Below are 14,037 nucleotides of genomic sequence, written 5' to 3' on the forward strand. Positions count from 1 at the left end.
TTTGTGTTTCTAGTATCATATCAATAAATATGACATAGAACTTAACTTCTTATCAAAATGATCTAGAAAATCTTTCATACGTAGCAACATTTGAGCAAAACTTATGAGTTGACAATGGGTGTAATAATTCATGAGTTGCCACACATTATTTACACTGTGTATACAACCTAAGTGTTCTACACAGTCTGTAAATCAGAACAATTATGACTGGAGAATGCCAGGACTTCCAGAAGGTTGAAAGCTTTCTAGCTGTAGTTCAAATGAGACTTACATCACCTTAAAAAAGGTACCACCACTTTCCTAATGATGGTAGGGATAGTGCCTGCAATGTGGGTGGGGGGCTAAGAGGCCTGGTCTGTAGTGTGGTCTGAATGCATCTCTGGGGGGTACCCAGGAAAAATATCACACCACCTATTTATGTTTACTTTAATCTAAAAGAAAGAATGTTTCCAATATCTACTATACAGGTTGAACCCCTGTAGTCACTTAGTCCATGTTACATGGTTTTGTGCCACGTTTGATATTTGAGGTTTATGGAGGAAGAGGAGGAGTTCCACAATACAAGGGCAGTGATGGGGCCCCCTCACTCTTTTTTGGTTTCTGCATAATGGGACTTACTGCAACTTATCTTTGAGCTGTAAATGGATTTAGAATTATTATTCAGTATTAACCAAACTCACCCTCTAAAATTGTTAAGCCTTAAAAGATTATTAAGAAACTATGACTTGAAGATAATATTAATATCACAGGGACAAGTAAACAGTGAGAAAGTGACAGAAGTAAATTTCTGCTTCAGGGCAAATCTTTTTCACCTATCTTTAAATAAAAAATGATGACTGTATGACCAGCTCTTAAAGACAATGACCAAAAAACTTAAGAATTGTCAAGAAGACTATCTGAAATATGGATTTACCCTCGCTGTTAATGGTAAACCTTTACTTTAAATGTATACCGTGCCTTGAAATATTAACTAATAATTGTATTAAATGTATATAATTTATAAGATTACACTAGGAGATTTTTCTTTTAGCCATCTAAAAAGTTTAGAAATTACCACTCTAGATTAGAGAATGTATTTTGCCAGTTAAGCCCAATCTCAGGGCTGGAGCCAACAGACAAAGTGGTAACCTAAGTTGTTTATTGAAATAGCTAATCCCATAAACAGTATTGCATAGATTTTGCTCCAAGCTCAGGCAACCCAGTTTTTATCTTTCCAGGCCTTTAAAACATTTTGAGTAGGATAGATCGTATGTTAGCACCTCATTTCCTCCAACCTGAATATTCTGCATGGCCTCTGAGCTTCTTGCTCTGGTCTCTGACCTCTCTCACGCATCCTTTGTTTTCTTTTCTCACCCCATATCCTACCTTCCGCAGACAGGGGGAAGCTTCCCTTCATGGCCATGCTTCGGAATCTGTGCAACCTGCTGCGGGTTGGAATCAGTGCCCGCCACCACGAGCTTGTGCTCCAGAGACTCCAGCATGCTGTACGTGTGAGGGGCAGGGAGCCAGGCTTCTCCTAGTGGCTGGGGAAGGTCATAGCCACCAAGCTATTTCCGTGTGGGCTGTAAACAGATAAGGAGATTCAGATAGGTTGGGGGAGGCCGGTTTGGGGGTTCATCATCCCTTTGAGAGATTAAAGTATAAGAACTTTCTTTTTTATTTTCTGAGATCATTTCTGTGATTTAACTAACTTCAGAGGGAGTCTGATTTCAAAGGGACAGGGAACCTTCTATTACTTCCTCTCATTTTTTCTTTCCTCATATTTTCACATGACATCTTTCTTTATTCTTCTCTACCTTTTTCTAATATCCATTTGTTCTTCCTTCCCTTCCCACAGATCTAATAGCGTGGTTATCACATCTTCCTGGTCCCTGAAGCCTTTGATGTTCCCCATGCTTCCTGGTCCTCTGCTCATGACCCTTGTCTTGCTTTGCAGAAGTCGGTGATCAACAGTCGGCAGTTTCCATTCAGGTTCCTTAATGCTCATGATTCCATCAATGTCCTTGAGGCTCAACTTGAAAAGAATGGTATTCTCTCTCTTCTTCCAACTCCTGTTTGTCTCTCATGTCTGAAAATAGAGGAGGTGGCAGCACTGGTATTTTCAGCCTCTTGCCTTCCAGTCTTAGGGTGTGGGGCGGGAAGAGGTCAGACACTGGCTAGCCCCAAGGGTCAGGACTCAGGACGGGCATTGATGGGAGACAAGGTGAGGGCACAGAAGCTGCCTGACTCAGGTGCTTACCTGTCGCCACCCAGAGTTGCCACTTCCTTCCAACACAAAACTGATAGAGCAGATAATTAAAAACACAAGATATGGCAAGAAGCATGGCTATTCCTGGCAGCTTTGCAAACCAAGTCGTCGGGAACTTCGGGCAGCAATGAGGATCCCTGAGATATATGAGCAGCTCAAGCGGAAGAAGCTGAAAATGCACAAGGCCAGGTATGTGTGTGTGTGCGCTATCTGGGAGCCAAGGGTGGGCAACACGAGGCACCCTGAAAGAGCTTGGGAGTCATCTGGAAACCCCAGCTTTTATTCTGTAAAGACGTGCTTGTCAGTCTTCCCAATGGCTGAGACTTGCCTGTTTCCAGTCTTCTTTTGCACAGAAAACCTTGTCTTTAACATTGTCCTGTAAAGAGATCACGAAACAAAATCTGTGTTTGGGCCTCTACTCTATTATCTGTGATTGCCTGTGTAGCTTTTCCCTTCCTCTTAGTATGTGATAGTGCCTCTCTGCTTATGCTCTGGTTCACACTTTTCTTTCTTTTTCTTCTCTGTGGTATCTGTTTGTTTTTCTTTTTCTTTCTCTCCTCTGTGTATTTTCTGACCCATTTACTTTCCTTTTTCTTTTGATACATGTAAAGATAGAATCAAGCAGACTCAAAGACAGGCATAAAACCTGTTCTTTAAGCTTGATGAAGTCCCAGCACTCTTTCCTTTTAGATGCTTCCACAGTATCTTCATTCATTTTCATTCAACTTTCTAACTTTCTAGTAGGACTCAGTGGCCAGGACTCACCTGAATCAGTGACTAAGTGGCTGAACACAGGGCCATTAAAGAATTAAGCCGAGGACACAGTCTGAACAGTATGCCTTTGCTGGCCAGTTTGGTAGCCACCAACCACATGTGGCTGTTGAGCACTTGAAATGTGGCTAACGGAAACTGAGATGTGCTGGATTTTGAGGGCAGTGTGAAAAAGGATGTAAAATATCTCATTTATAATTTTTGTATTAGTTACATTTTGAAGTGAAATATATATATATATATATTAGGCTAAATTAAATGTAATGTTAATGTTTCCTGTTCTTTTAACTTTTTTAAATGTGTCTGTTACAAAACCTTACATTACATGTGTAATTTCAATTTCATTTCATTAATTGTAATTTAATTCTACTGGATAGCACTGGTAGAGACTGCTGGATTCTCTAGATTAAAAAATTATGAAAAAATTTAAGCATATACACAAGTAATGAGAATAATATAATGGACTCCCATGAAACTGTTAGCTATATTCAGTGAAAATCTACATTTTTATCAACCTTTCTTTCCTGATTCTTCTCTTTTCTTTTTTTTTGAAGATGTTTTTAAAAACAAGCGCCAAATAGTAGGTTATATTTTATTTTACCTCTCCAAACTTCACGTGTCTCTTAAAACAGATATTTTCTTGTATAATCAGAATGTCATTAATATACCAAAAAAACCTGAAAATAATTCCTTGGTATTATTATTTGTTATCTAGTCTGTATTCAAATTTCCCAATTATCTCAGAAGTATCATTTCACAGTTTTATTCATATCAGGATCCAAACAAGGTGTATACACATTACATTTAGTTATTAAGATTTATTTAAATCTCTTAAAATCTTATCATTGTTTTCATGCCATTGACTTGCTGTGGAAGTCAAGTTCAGGGGGCCCCACAGAATGTCCCACATTCTAGATTTGTCTACTTCTTCAGCATCATCTAACTTGTTTCTCTATTTCCTATATCCTGGTCATTAACTCTAAAAGCTTGAATAGATTCAGATTTAACTTTTTTTTTTCAATATTTATTTATTTGGCTGTGCTGGGTCTTAGTTGCAGTATGCAGGATCTTTAGTTGCGGTATGTCTTAGTTGTGGCAAGTCTTAGTTGCGGCATGCGGCATCTAGTTCCCTGACAAGGGATTGAACCCAGGCCCCCTGCATTGAAAGCATGGAGTCTTAACCACTGGACTACCGGGGAAGTCCCCAGATATAACTTTTTTTCTTGCTTGAATATTTCATAGGCGATCCTTTGTACACAGTGTGTAAGACCACTAGAATTTTTGTCTCCTAATAGGATACAGGATCAGGAGGCTCCAAAAGCCTACTGGTCTCATTCATAGTGGTGATGATTGATCAGTGCTTTTAGGTGATGATAGCTTGATTTCTCCACTCTAAAGTTAATGGTTTATCCATTGATGGTCTTTGCCTGAATCAATTGTTTCATTAGCGGTTGCAGAATGGGGGTTTTCTATCATTCAGGATATTTATTAGCTGGAACTCCGAAAAGAACCTCCCTCCTGAACTAAAGCTATTTAGTTACTTTGAAATAGAGACTGTCTTAGAAAGGTAGGTTGAAAGTTTGATTCTTTCTCCTTTAATTGCCATTTTTCAGAGTAAGAAGTTAGTGTTTGTTCTTTAAATTACAATTTAAAAATATGTAGCAGTTGGGGGTTCTCTGGGCCTCTCATTGCCGGAGCCCAGATTTGATCCCTGGTCAGGGAACTTAAGATCCTGCAAGCTGCTCTGGGCAGCCAAAAAAAAAAAAAAAGTAGCGGTTAAACCTCGCCCCACGGAGTAAGCGTGGATTGATGTGGTAGGCATGGCAAGCGAGTTCAGAGAGTGAGTCTGCAGATAACTTTCCTCCCGCCGTGAGAATGGATCAGGAGAGTCCTGTAGAATGGGGGCCAAGGGAAGCTCTGTCCCTGTTTTCTCTACTGACATTGGAGATGGGCTGTGGAGGGGGTGAAGACAGTACTTCAGTGGCAAGTTCTCATCTTGCCACCTGCCTCAAAGTGACAGACAGAGAAGCCCCTGAGCCGTCCGTCTGTTTCTTTCCTGCCTCCAGACAGTGGAAATATGACCGTGAGATGCTGGCTCGGTATCGACAGGCCCTGGAGACAGCTATAAACATCGCCGTCAAACACAGCCTGCCCCCGCTGCCAGGCCGCACCATCTTGGTCTATCTGACGGATGCTGATGCAGACAAGATCCTTCCCAAGAGCAACCCACAAGGGGTAAAAGAATAAAAAGATGCGGGGGTGGGGGTGGTTAGGATGCTGAAGATCCTGAGAGGCATCCTGTTCCCAGACCTGGTCTCCCAAGCAAACACTCAAAACTAAAATAAATGACTTACATTTGCTTCCTGGTATCACACCTCGGGTCCTAGGGACAATGTGGTCTCAACCCTGTTCATGGATTATAACATTAACCTTCCACATTTGGCAGGTCCTTAATACTCTCTAAGTTTCTGTCACCAAATTATGTATCACTTTTACCTCCTTACATCCCAGTGTTGAATTTGGGCTGGGGTCCTGGCCCTTCTCCACCTTCCTCCCCGGTCAGCTCTTCCTGGGGGCTGCTGAAGCTGTCCCATCTTAATTGCAGACTTTGTCCACTTTTCCCCAACCAGTGGGTATGTTTGGCCTCCAGAGCTGGACGGGCAAAGGTGGGTTCTAAAATAGGGGAGCCTTATTTACTCTGGTGCTTGTCCAAGCAGCCCCCCCTGAACTACGTGCTGCTGTTGATTGCAATGATGATGGCACGGACGGAGCAGGTGGATCTCTTGCTGTGTGGAAGTGGCACTGTGAAGCCTGCTGTGATTAAGGCAGAGGATGGTATCCTGAAGGCTGCCACCGAACTCCAAGCTCAAGTCCAGGTCAGACACCCACCCCCACCATGCAAAAATATATGGCTAGACAGAGGCTTGGAAACAGCCCGACTAGTCAGGAAAGGCTTGGATATACTCAATTCTGAAGATTTCTCCGGCAGACTATAGTATTTGTTGTTTACTGATCACCTGACATGAGTCTCTTTCCTTCAGGAATTGGATGAAAATTGTGAATGGTCTCTGACTACTTTTGGGAAACATTTGCTGTCCCTGGCTACCCAAAGGGTCCCTGTGAGTACTGCCCAGTCCCTGAGAAACCCTCCCTTCCCCCACATTTTCCTCCATACCGATGTATCTCATTTCTTAAAGCTTCCTTGCAAGCTCTGCACAGTACGCTGCTGCCTGCAAACCCCTACTCAGTGCTGTGCTGGTAAATATTGAACAACCAGCAATCTGGAAAAATAAGTCTTGGTTAATAGCAGTTGCTAATTTCCATGGTGTAAATACTCCTTCCATGGCTCATTTCAAGCTACCAACATGCTGCCAGGGAACACAGGGTTGGGAAGATATGCTCAGTAGCACACCTTTGTATAGTATGAGGGTGAGTCAAAAGTTATCCACACTCTGGTTATATTAAAACTTCTGTAAACTCTACAGCCAGAGTGCAGATAATTTTTGACTCACCCTCGTATTTCCACAATACAGATAAAGTAGATGTAAATAAGATTAAGAGTAGATAATGGTGAAATGTCGTAAAATAATTAGGAAATAATGATTTTTTTTAGTATGCGTTACCTTTGTTTTTAATATAATTCATTTGTGAGCTTATACAATTTAATATTTAATGGTGGCCATGTTTAACAGCTGGCTCACAGAATTCCTATAAGTTTGGCAGTCAGCTCCGGTGACCTAAATGAGCCAACTACACACTGCCCCTATCCCAGACTCCCCTTCATTTCTTATTTTTATTATTTTTATTAAAAATTTAATAAATTAATACAGTTTTTAAAGGTTACGTTCCATGTACAGTTATTACAAAATATTGACGGTAGTCCCCGTGTGGTCCACTACATCCCTGAGCCTGTCTTACACCCAGTAGTTTGGACCTCCAACCCCCAGGCCTCTATTGCTCCCCTGCCACCGGTCACCACTAGTTTGTTCTCTGGATCTTTGAGTCTGCTTCTTTTTTGTTTTATTCACTAGTTTGTTGTATTTTTTGCATTCCACATGGAAGGGATATCATACGGTATTTGTTTTTCTCTGACTTATTTCACTTAGCATAATGCCCTCCAAGTCCACCCATGTTGCTGCAAATGGCAAAATTTCATTTTTTTTTTTTATGGCTGAGTAGTATTCCATTTTACACACACACACACACACACACACACACACATACATGAGGGTGAGTCAAAAGTTATCCGCACTCTAGTTTATTAAAACTTCTACAAATTCTACAACCAGAGTGTGGATGATTTGTGACTCACCCTCGTATTAATATATATATATATGTATACACACACACACACACACACACATATATATATCACATTTTCTTTATCCAGTCATCTGTTGATGGACACTTGGTTTGCTTCCATATTTTGGAACCCTAACCTCCACTTTGATGCCCCTCAAATCAGGGTGTAGTGGCTTTTCCCACCTTAAGTGCTCTCAGAAGAGGCCACTTTCATCCCCCTCGGAGTTCTCCCAATTTTCCAGTCCTCAGAGATCTTGTGTCTTGATGTGCTGAGCTCTTTGGCATTTCTGCTGTCCCTCTGCTCCTCATCTTAGACCCTCCCCTTTCATCTTACAGGTGGACAGGGTCATCGTCTTTGGCCACACTGCAGATGAGAATCTGATCAATGCAGCCAAACAGATTTTCTGGCAGCATGTGAATCCCAAGTGCCTCTTTGTTGGTGTTCTCCTGAGAAGTACAGGTTACCTGTAAGGGCGCTCACGTTGCTTGCGCAGGGCCAGCGGATGGTGATGCATGTTCCCTGTCTACCCCTGCTAAAGCTTGGGACGCTCCCACCCGCCAGGCCCCTCCCCATTTCTGTCTCTTACCCCTGTCGTGCTTCACGTGCTCGAGCCTCCTCTGATGTCTTCAGCCTGGCTCCGGACCCCTTTGTGATGATCCACCCCAGTCCCAGCCCGGCACAGAACCCTGTGAAAAGTGCAGAGGAGGGGGGGTGTCCATCCTAGGGTGTGAGGGGCAGTGACTCTGTGTTCCTGGCACTGTTTCTGACTGGCAGTGACTGTTCTTCCTTTGCCAGGTGTACGAATTTGAATCCCAATGACGTGACACTCTCAGGCTGTACTGACGGGATACTGAAGTGAGTACAGGAGGGACACTGGAGGGGTTGGGGGCTTTGTTAGAACATCTTTTAGAGATTATCTGTGGCCTCTGCTCCATTCACTTCCTTTTCTAAGAAAGATAAACGTTTATGTCTCATTGACAGCTGTCTAGGTATGGCAACAACATAGTATTACGGGGACTTGAGCATCTTCTGTCTGTTGCTCTACCATCCTCAAATACTCTGCTTCCACCTCATACTTCAAGACGGCTGCTCCAGCTCCAGCCATCATTTTTGTATTACATCTAGTAGGAAAGGAGAAAAAGGGACATGGGAGACTGTGCTGTTTGCCTTTAAGGGAACAACTCAACAGTGGGTCATATCACTTCTATTCATTCTCTGTGGCTTCTGTTCTACTGCATTTCAGAGGAAATCCTATGTTACCTTTATTTATTTATGGCAAATCTACAGAAGTCTTTTTACTTTTTCTCTCCACTACTAGGCTTCCCATCTATTTGTCTTCTCCCCTGCCTTTTCCTTTGGATGCCACCCATTGCCCCCTATACCTGTTAGGAAGCCTCATGCACTTCCCTCCCTCTCTAGGGAGCTTTCAGGGCTGGTACAGAGCTGATCAAGCCCAAACTGGAATGACCTTAATCTTTAGGTCTTCGTTCAGCCCAGTTGCCCCTGGCCTAGCAGAAAGCCGATGGTAACCATGCACCCAGCAGAAGGGGCTATAACTGGGTTTCTTCTCTCTTCCTTCATTCCTGTGGTTCTGCTGCCTCACTTATTTTAAGTCTGCATTTACTGTTTGTGGTCATCTTCTTAAAGAGCTGCAGTTAACTGGGTGACCTAATCTATCCAGATCTTTGTTCCCTGCCCCCTTGGAAGATCTTCCTAATTCTCACTCTGCCATTTCGTTCTCATTTATTTTGTCACTCTTTGTGTCAGGTTCATTGCAGAGCGTGGGGCCTCCTGCCTTCTAGAACATGTGGGCCAAATGGACAAAATATTCAAGATTCCACCACCCCCAGGGGAGACAGGGGTCCAGTCTCTGCGGCCACTGGAAGTGAATACTCCAAGCCCCTTGGCTCCTATTTCCCAGCTTGGGTCAGTCTATGTTTTATGCCTTTGTGAATTGGGAGGGGCTTCAGTTGAAACCTAGAGGAATTTTAGGTGACTAAAATTCTGGCTGTTGAGTTGCTGCCTGTTCTGTTCGCTGCAGAATGCTTCCTCTTTCCAGGCAGGGATTTCCCTAACACAGATGGCGAGCATGCCCCTTTCTCTGCTAGGGAAAGGGGATTAGAACGTGAGGCAGGCAGCTGGTACCAGGGCTCATGCAGAGGGCTTAGGGGTGCAGGCTCTGGCTTTCTCATCTTAGCTTTGCCAAATAGTAGCTTGAAACTCGGGCTATTTCCTTGATGTCTTAGGCTGTAGTTTCTTGATCAGTAAAATGGAGATAATGATTGTGCTTGCCTCACGGTGCTGTCATGAGCATTTTGTGGGAATATAGTAGGTGCATCATAATTATTGCTGGCACAGGAGGGGTGCATGAGAAATGGCACGTGGGGGTTATTTATTTATTTATTTTTGGCCTTGTCATGCGGCATGTGGGATCTTAGTTCCTCGGCTGGGGATTGAACCCGTGCCCCTTGCATTGGAAGTCCCCAAGTGGGGGTTAATGTCCAGGCTCTGCATCTGGGGTTACCAGCAGGTTATGCTCCAGAGGCCTGCCGGCCCCACCCCTGCTGTCTGCTGTACCTGGCTTGGCAGTGCTGAGGGGTGGTCACAGCCCTGTCTGTGGAGCTGGGCTGTGGGGCTGATCCCTGGCTTACCTGCAGATGGCGCACCGTCCGGCTTTTCATTTCCTCCACCTTCCGGGACATGCATGGGGAGCGGGACCTGCTGCTGAGGTCCCTGCTGCCAGCACTGCAGGCCCGAGCGGCCCCCCACGGCATCAGCCTTCATGCCATAGACCTGCGCTGGGGCGTCACCGAGGAGGAGACCCGTCGGAACAGGTGTGGGGGCCACAGAGAAGAGGGGCTGGGTCGGAGATGAGGGGCTCAAGGGGGGGAACTGACCCGGGCAGGGTTGGGGGCTGCAAGGACAGTTGAGGGCTGAGGGTAGGAGGGTGCTCTTAGGATGCTATCGGGTGTGAGCCAGGGCCCCGTCTCCCTGACACGGTGCCCTCGTAACCATCCTGCAGGCAGCTGGAAGTGTGCCTCGGGGAGGTGGAGAACTCGCAGCTGTTTGTGGGGATCCTGGGCTCCCGCTATGGCTACGTTCCCCCCAACTACAGCCTCCCTGACCATCCTCACTTCCGCTGGGTAAGGCAGACAAGGTTGGGGCAGGGGTGGGAGAAGCCACAGTGTATCTAGAACCCTGGGACTCTGCACAGGCAGATCCTTGAGACTTGAAGTAAAACACAGGCAGAAAGTTCTGTGAGTGACCAAGTCCTAGAGGAAGGAATTCCTTTGGAAAATACCCCTGGGTTGGCCATGGGATGCAAGAGGTAAGTGGTAGGTTTGATTAGGCTTTGCCATTAGAGCTGGATTCTGATCTCCCTTCTGTCATTGTGCGGCTTTATGGAAAATGGTTTATCTTAATTTAGCCTCAGTTTCTTTCTTTTTTAAAAATTTATTTATTTATTGGCTGTGTTGGGTCTTCGTTGCTGCACGTGGGCTTTCTCTAGTTGCGGTGAGCGGGGGCTCCTCTTCCTTGTGGTGCACGGGCTCCTCATTGCCGTGGCTTCTCCTGTTGCGGAGCATGGGCTTTAGGCGCGTGGGCTTCAGTAGTTGCAGCACACGGGCTCAATAGTTGTGGCTCATGGGCTCTAAAGTGCAGGCTTAATAGTTGTGGCACACGGGCTTAGTTGCTCCGTGCCATGTGGGATCTTCCTGGAGCAGGGATCGAACCTGTGTCCCCTGCGTTGGCAGGCGGATTCTTAACCACTGCGCCACCTAGGAAGCCCCTAGCCTCAGTTTCTTCATGTATTAAAGAGAAACAGTGATGTCTACATTGCAGGGTTATTATGAGAATTAGAAATCTATCTTAAACATGCTCGAAAAGAAAATGCTCAACATGTGAAAGGCATTCAGTAAGCCTTAGCTATTAGCTATATTTTATTGGCTTGTGTCTGGAGGGAGAGAGGAACGTTACTGAGATGAAGGGGCCCTGGGGTCTTGGCAGGTCTCACGGGAGGGGTTAGTGTGACCAGGACTGAACCTGCCTGCTCTCTGCCCTCTCCCTGTAGGCCCAGCAGTACCCTTCAGGTCGCTCTGTGACAGAGATGGAGGTGATGCAGTTCCTGAATCGGGGCCTCCGCCTGCAGCTCTCTGCCCAGCCTCTCATCTACTTCCGGGATTCTAGCTTCCTCAGGTACCTTCTGTTGCCACCGGGCCTCAGCCTCCATAGAAGACCAGACAGGCTCAGTGGATGTGTCTTCTCTCCCTAATATTCAGAGTACAAGAGGGGGGCCTAGAATGGAGAAACAGGACCAGAGGTCTTGCCTTGCAGCACCAAAGCAGCCTTGCAGCTGAAGTCAGGAGATCTCCACTTGAGTTTCAGGGAACAATAGCCAGTTCTGGTGGTTGGGGGTGGAGAGAGGCTGGGGTCTGAATCCAGCCCCACTCTTGCGGTATCTTTGGTGGTCAGCTCTGTGCCAGATGCCTGGAAGTCTGACTTTATTTCTGAGTCTGAAGAGGCTGCCCATCGGATCTCAGAACTGAAGAGCTACCTGAGCAGACAGGAAGGGATCACCTGTCACAGGTACGCTGGGAGAGGTAGGGAAAACCTGCATGGAGAGATGTGATGGGGGGGGGGGGGCGGGCAGGCCTGCTCTGACCCTGCTTGCGCTTGCTTTGCCTACAGATACCGTTGTGCGTGGGGCGGTGTGGCAGCTGGCCGGCCCTACGTTGGGGCGCTGGAGGAGTTTGGGCAGCTGGTTCTGCAGGATGTGTGGAATATGATCCAGAAGCTTTACCTACAGGTCAGCAGGAGCGCTGGTGGCCAGGGGAGTGGAGAGGGGGTAGGGTGGTCCACGTAGTCCTGGGTGGGAAGTCACTTGGTGGGGGCGCTGTGAGTTTTAGCCCCGGGGTCCTGAGGAGCATGGAAACATCAGCAGTCACTGCCTCATTTGCCCTCAGCCTGGGGCCCAGCCGGAGCAGCCAGAGCCCGTTCCAGATGATGACTTGGTCCAGGCCACCTTTCAGCAGCTGAAGAACCCACGGAGTCCTGCCCGACCGCGCCTTCTTCAGGGCACAGTGCAGCAGCTCATGCAGCACCAGGGGAGGCTGAGCCTGATGACCGGGCAGTCGGGACAGGGCAAGACTGCCTTCCTGGTACAGAGTCCCAGAGGCCCGGACGGGAGGGAGGGCTGTGTGCGCTGAGGAGGGCTAAGGAGGTGGGGCACAGGGAGCTTGTGCATGTGAAATGTGACCATGTTTTCTGTTCTCTTCCGGTGCAGGCATCCCTTGTGTCAGCCCTGCAGGCTCCCGAGGGGGCCACGGTGGCCCCGTTAGTCTTCTTCCACTTTTCAGGGGCCCGCCCTGACCAGGGTCTGGCCCTCCTCCTGCTCAGACGCCTCTGTGCCTATCTGCATAGCCACCTGCAAGAGCCAAGTGCCCTCCCCAGCACCTACCGGTGTGTTTCTCCCCCACTTAGCCCAGCCTTGTTGATGGCACATGACAGCACCCCTGCTGACCCTGGTGCTCCCCCTCCACGCACAGGGGCCTGGTGTGGGAGCTGCAGCAGAGGCTGCTGCCCGCGTCTGCTCGGTCCCTGAAATCCGGCCAGCGTCTGGTGCTGGTCATTGATGGGGCTGACAGGTTGGTAGACCAGCATGGGCAGCTGATCTCGGACTGGATCCCAAAGACCCTTCCCCGGGTGAGTGTGAGAAGGAGGTGGGGGTGGGAGGCAGTCCAACAATGTTCTCCTCTTTTCCTTCTGCATCTCTACCCTGTTGTCCAAATCCCACAGTGGGTGCACTTGGTGCTGAGCGTGTCCAGTGATTCAGGCCTGGGGGAGACCCTTGAGCGGAACCAAGGTGCCCACGTGGTGGCCCTGGGGCCCCTGGAGCCGTCTGCCCGGGCCCGGCTGGTGCGAGAGGAGCTGGCTCTGTACGGGAAGCGGCTGGAGGAGTCACCTTTTAACAACCAGGTTGGGTCTAGGCCAGGGCTGGGTAGGTGTGTGGGGTGAATCTGCGAGGTGTGAGGACCCGGGGTGCTGAAGCTACCAGCCACCCCACACAGACCAGCTCCTTCATTTTCTCAGGAACTCTGTGCCAGGGGAAGTTGTTAGTAAGATAACTGCGATTCCTTATAACATCACCCAGTTCTTTTCCCCTGGTGAAGGGCCTCTCCAGGGCCTGTTTGGGTGAGGGGAGGAGAAAGCTGTGGTTGTTGAGTGGGGCCGGCTGAGCCATGGGGGTTTCCCCAGGAGTAGGGCTGGCCGGGCAGAGCAGTGTAAGGCAGGGATGGCTGTGTCCTGAGTGATGCCGTGGGTCTCGCCCCCGGCGGGGGCGCTCAGAGGAGAGGCTGCCCCGCACGGGGCTTGGTGCCAGGGTGGAGGGCAGGGGGCGGGGGGCTGGCCGTGAGCAGGCTCTCTGGTCCTTGTGCCGAGTCCTCTGAGTCTTGTCAGATGCGGCTGCTGCTGGTGAAGCGGGGCTCAGCCCTGCCGCTCTACCTGCGCTTGGTCACCGATCACCTGAGGCTCTTCACGCTCTATGAGCAGGTCAGTTGAGGCTGTGAACCCTCGCTCCTCATCTTTTAAATCCTGACCCCACTTCCCGTCCTCCATTCAGCCGCTTTCATCCCCATTCCTCACTGTCTCCCACCCTCATCCTTTGCCGTCTCGTGGTCCCCCATTCCTCATCTCCACCCCCCACCCTGCTTCTCTCCCA

General features: G+C 47.8%; 1 protein-coding gene across 5 annotated transcripts in view; it reads left to right on the forward strand.

Moving 5' to 3' along the window:
• The window catches only part of TEP1 (telomerase associated protein 1), a 37,926-nt gene that overhangs the window by 11,570 nt on the left and 12,319 nt on the right, over window positions 1-14,037 (forward strand). For all 5 annotated transcript variants that reach the window (XM_057723337.1, XM_057723338.1, XM_057723339.1 and 2 more), the window contains exons 9-27: window positions 1,375-1,484; window positions 1,937-2,027; window positions 2,254-2,437; window positions 5,086-5,254; window positions 5,737-5,895; window positions 6,061-6,138; window positions 7,658-7,788; window positions 8,118-8,177; window positions 9,090-9,248; window positions 9,980-10,156; window positions 10,345-10,465; window positions 11,392-11,516; window positions 11,793-11,906; window positions 12,009-12,126; window positions 12,284-12,478; window positions 12,604-12,779; window positions 12,866-13,022; window positions 13,116-13,295; window positions 13,776-13,868. In XM_057723337.1, the coding sequence (XP_057579320.1) occupies window positions 1,375-1,484; window positions 1,937-2,027; window positions 2,254-2,437; window positions 5,086-5,254; window positions 5,737-5,895; window positions 6,061-6,138; window positions 7,658-7,788; window positions 8,118-8,177; window positions 9,090-9,248; window positions 9,980-10,156; window positions 10,345-10,465; window positions 11,392-11,516; window positions 11,793-11,906; window positions 12,009-12,126; window positions 12,284-12,478; window positions 12,604-12,779; window positions 12,866-13,022; window positions 13,116-13,295; window positions 13,776-13,868 (2,597 nt within the window). The remainder of the gene's footprint in view (window positions 1-1,374; window positions 1,485-1,936; window positions 2,028-2,253; window positions 2,438-5,085; window positions 5,255-5,736; window positions 5,896-6,060; window positions 6,139-7,657; window positions 7,789-8,117; window positions 8,178-9,089; window positions 9,249-9,979; window positions 10,157-10,344; window positions 10,466-11,391; window positions 11,517-11,792; window positions 11,907-12,008; window positions 12,127-12,283; window positions 12,479-12,603; window positions 12,780-12,865; window positions 13,023-13,115; window positions 13,296-13,775; window positions 13,869-14,037) is intronic.

The sequence above is a fragment of the Hippopotamus amphibius genome, chromosome 2 (genome assembly GCF_030028045.1).
Source record: "Hippopotamus amphibius kiboko isolate mHipAmp2 chromosome 2, mHipAmp2.hap2, whole genome shotgun sequence".
Classification (NCBI taxonomy): Eukaryota; Metazoa; Chordata; class Mammalia; order Artiodactyla; family Hippopotamidae; genus Hippopotamus; species Hippopotamus amphibius.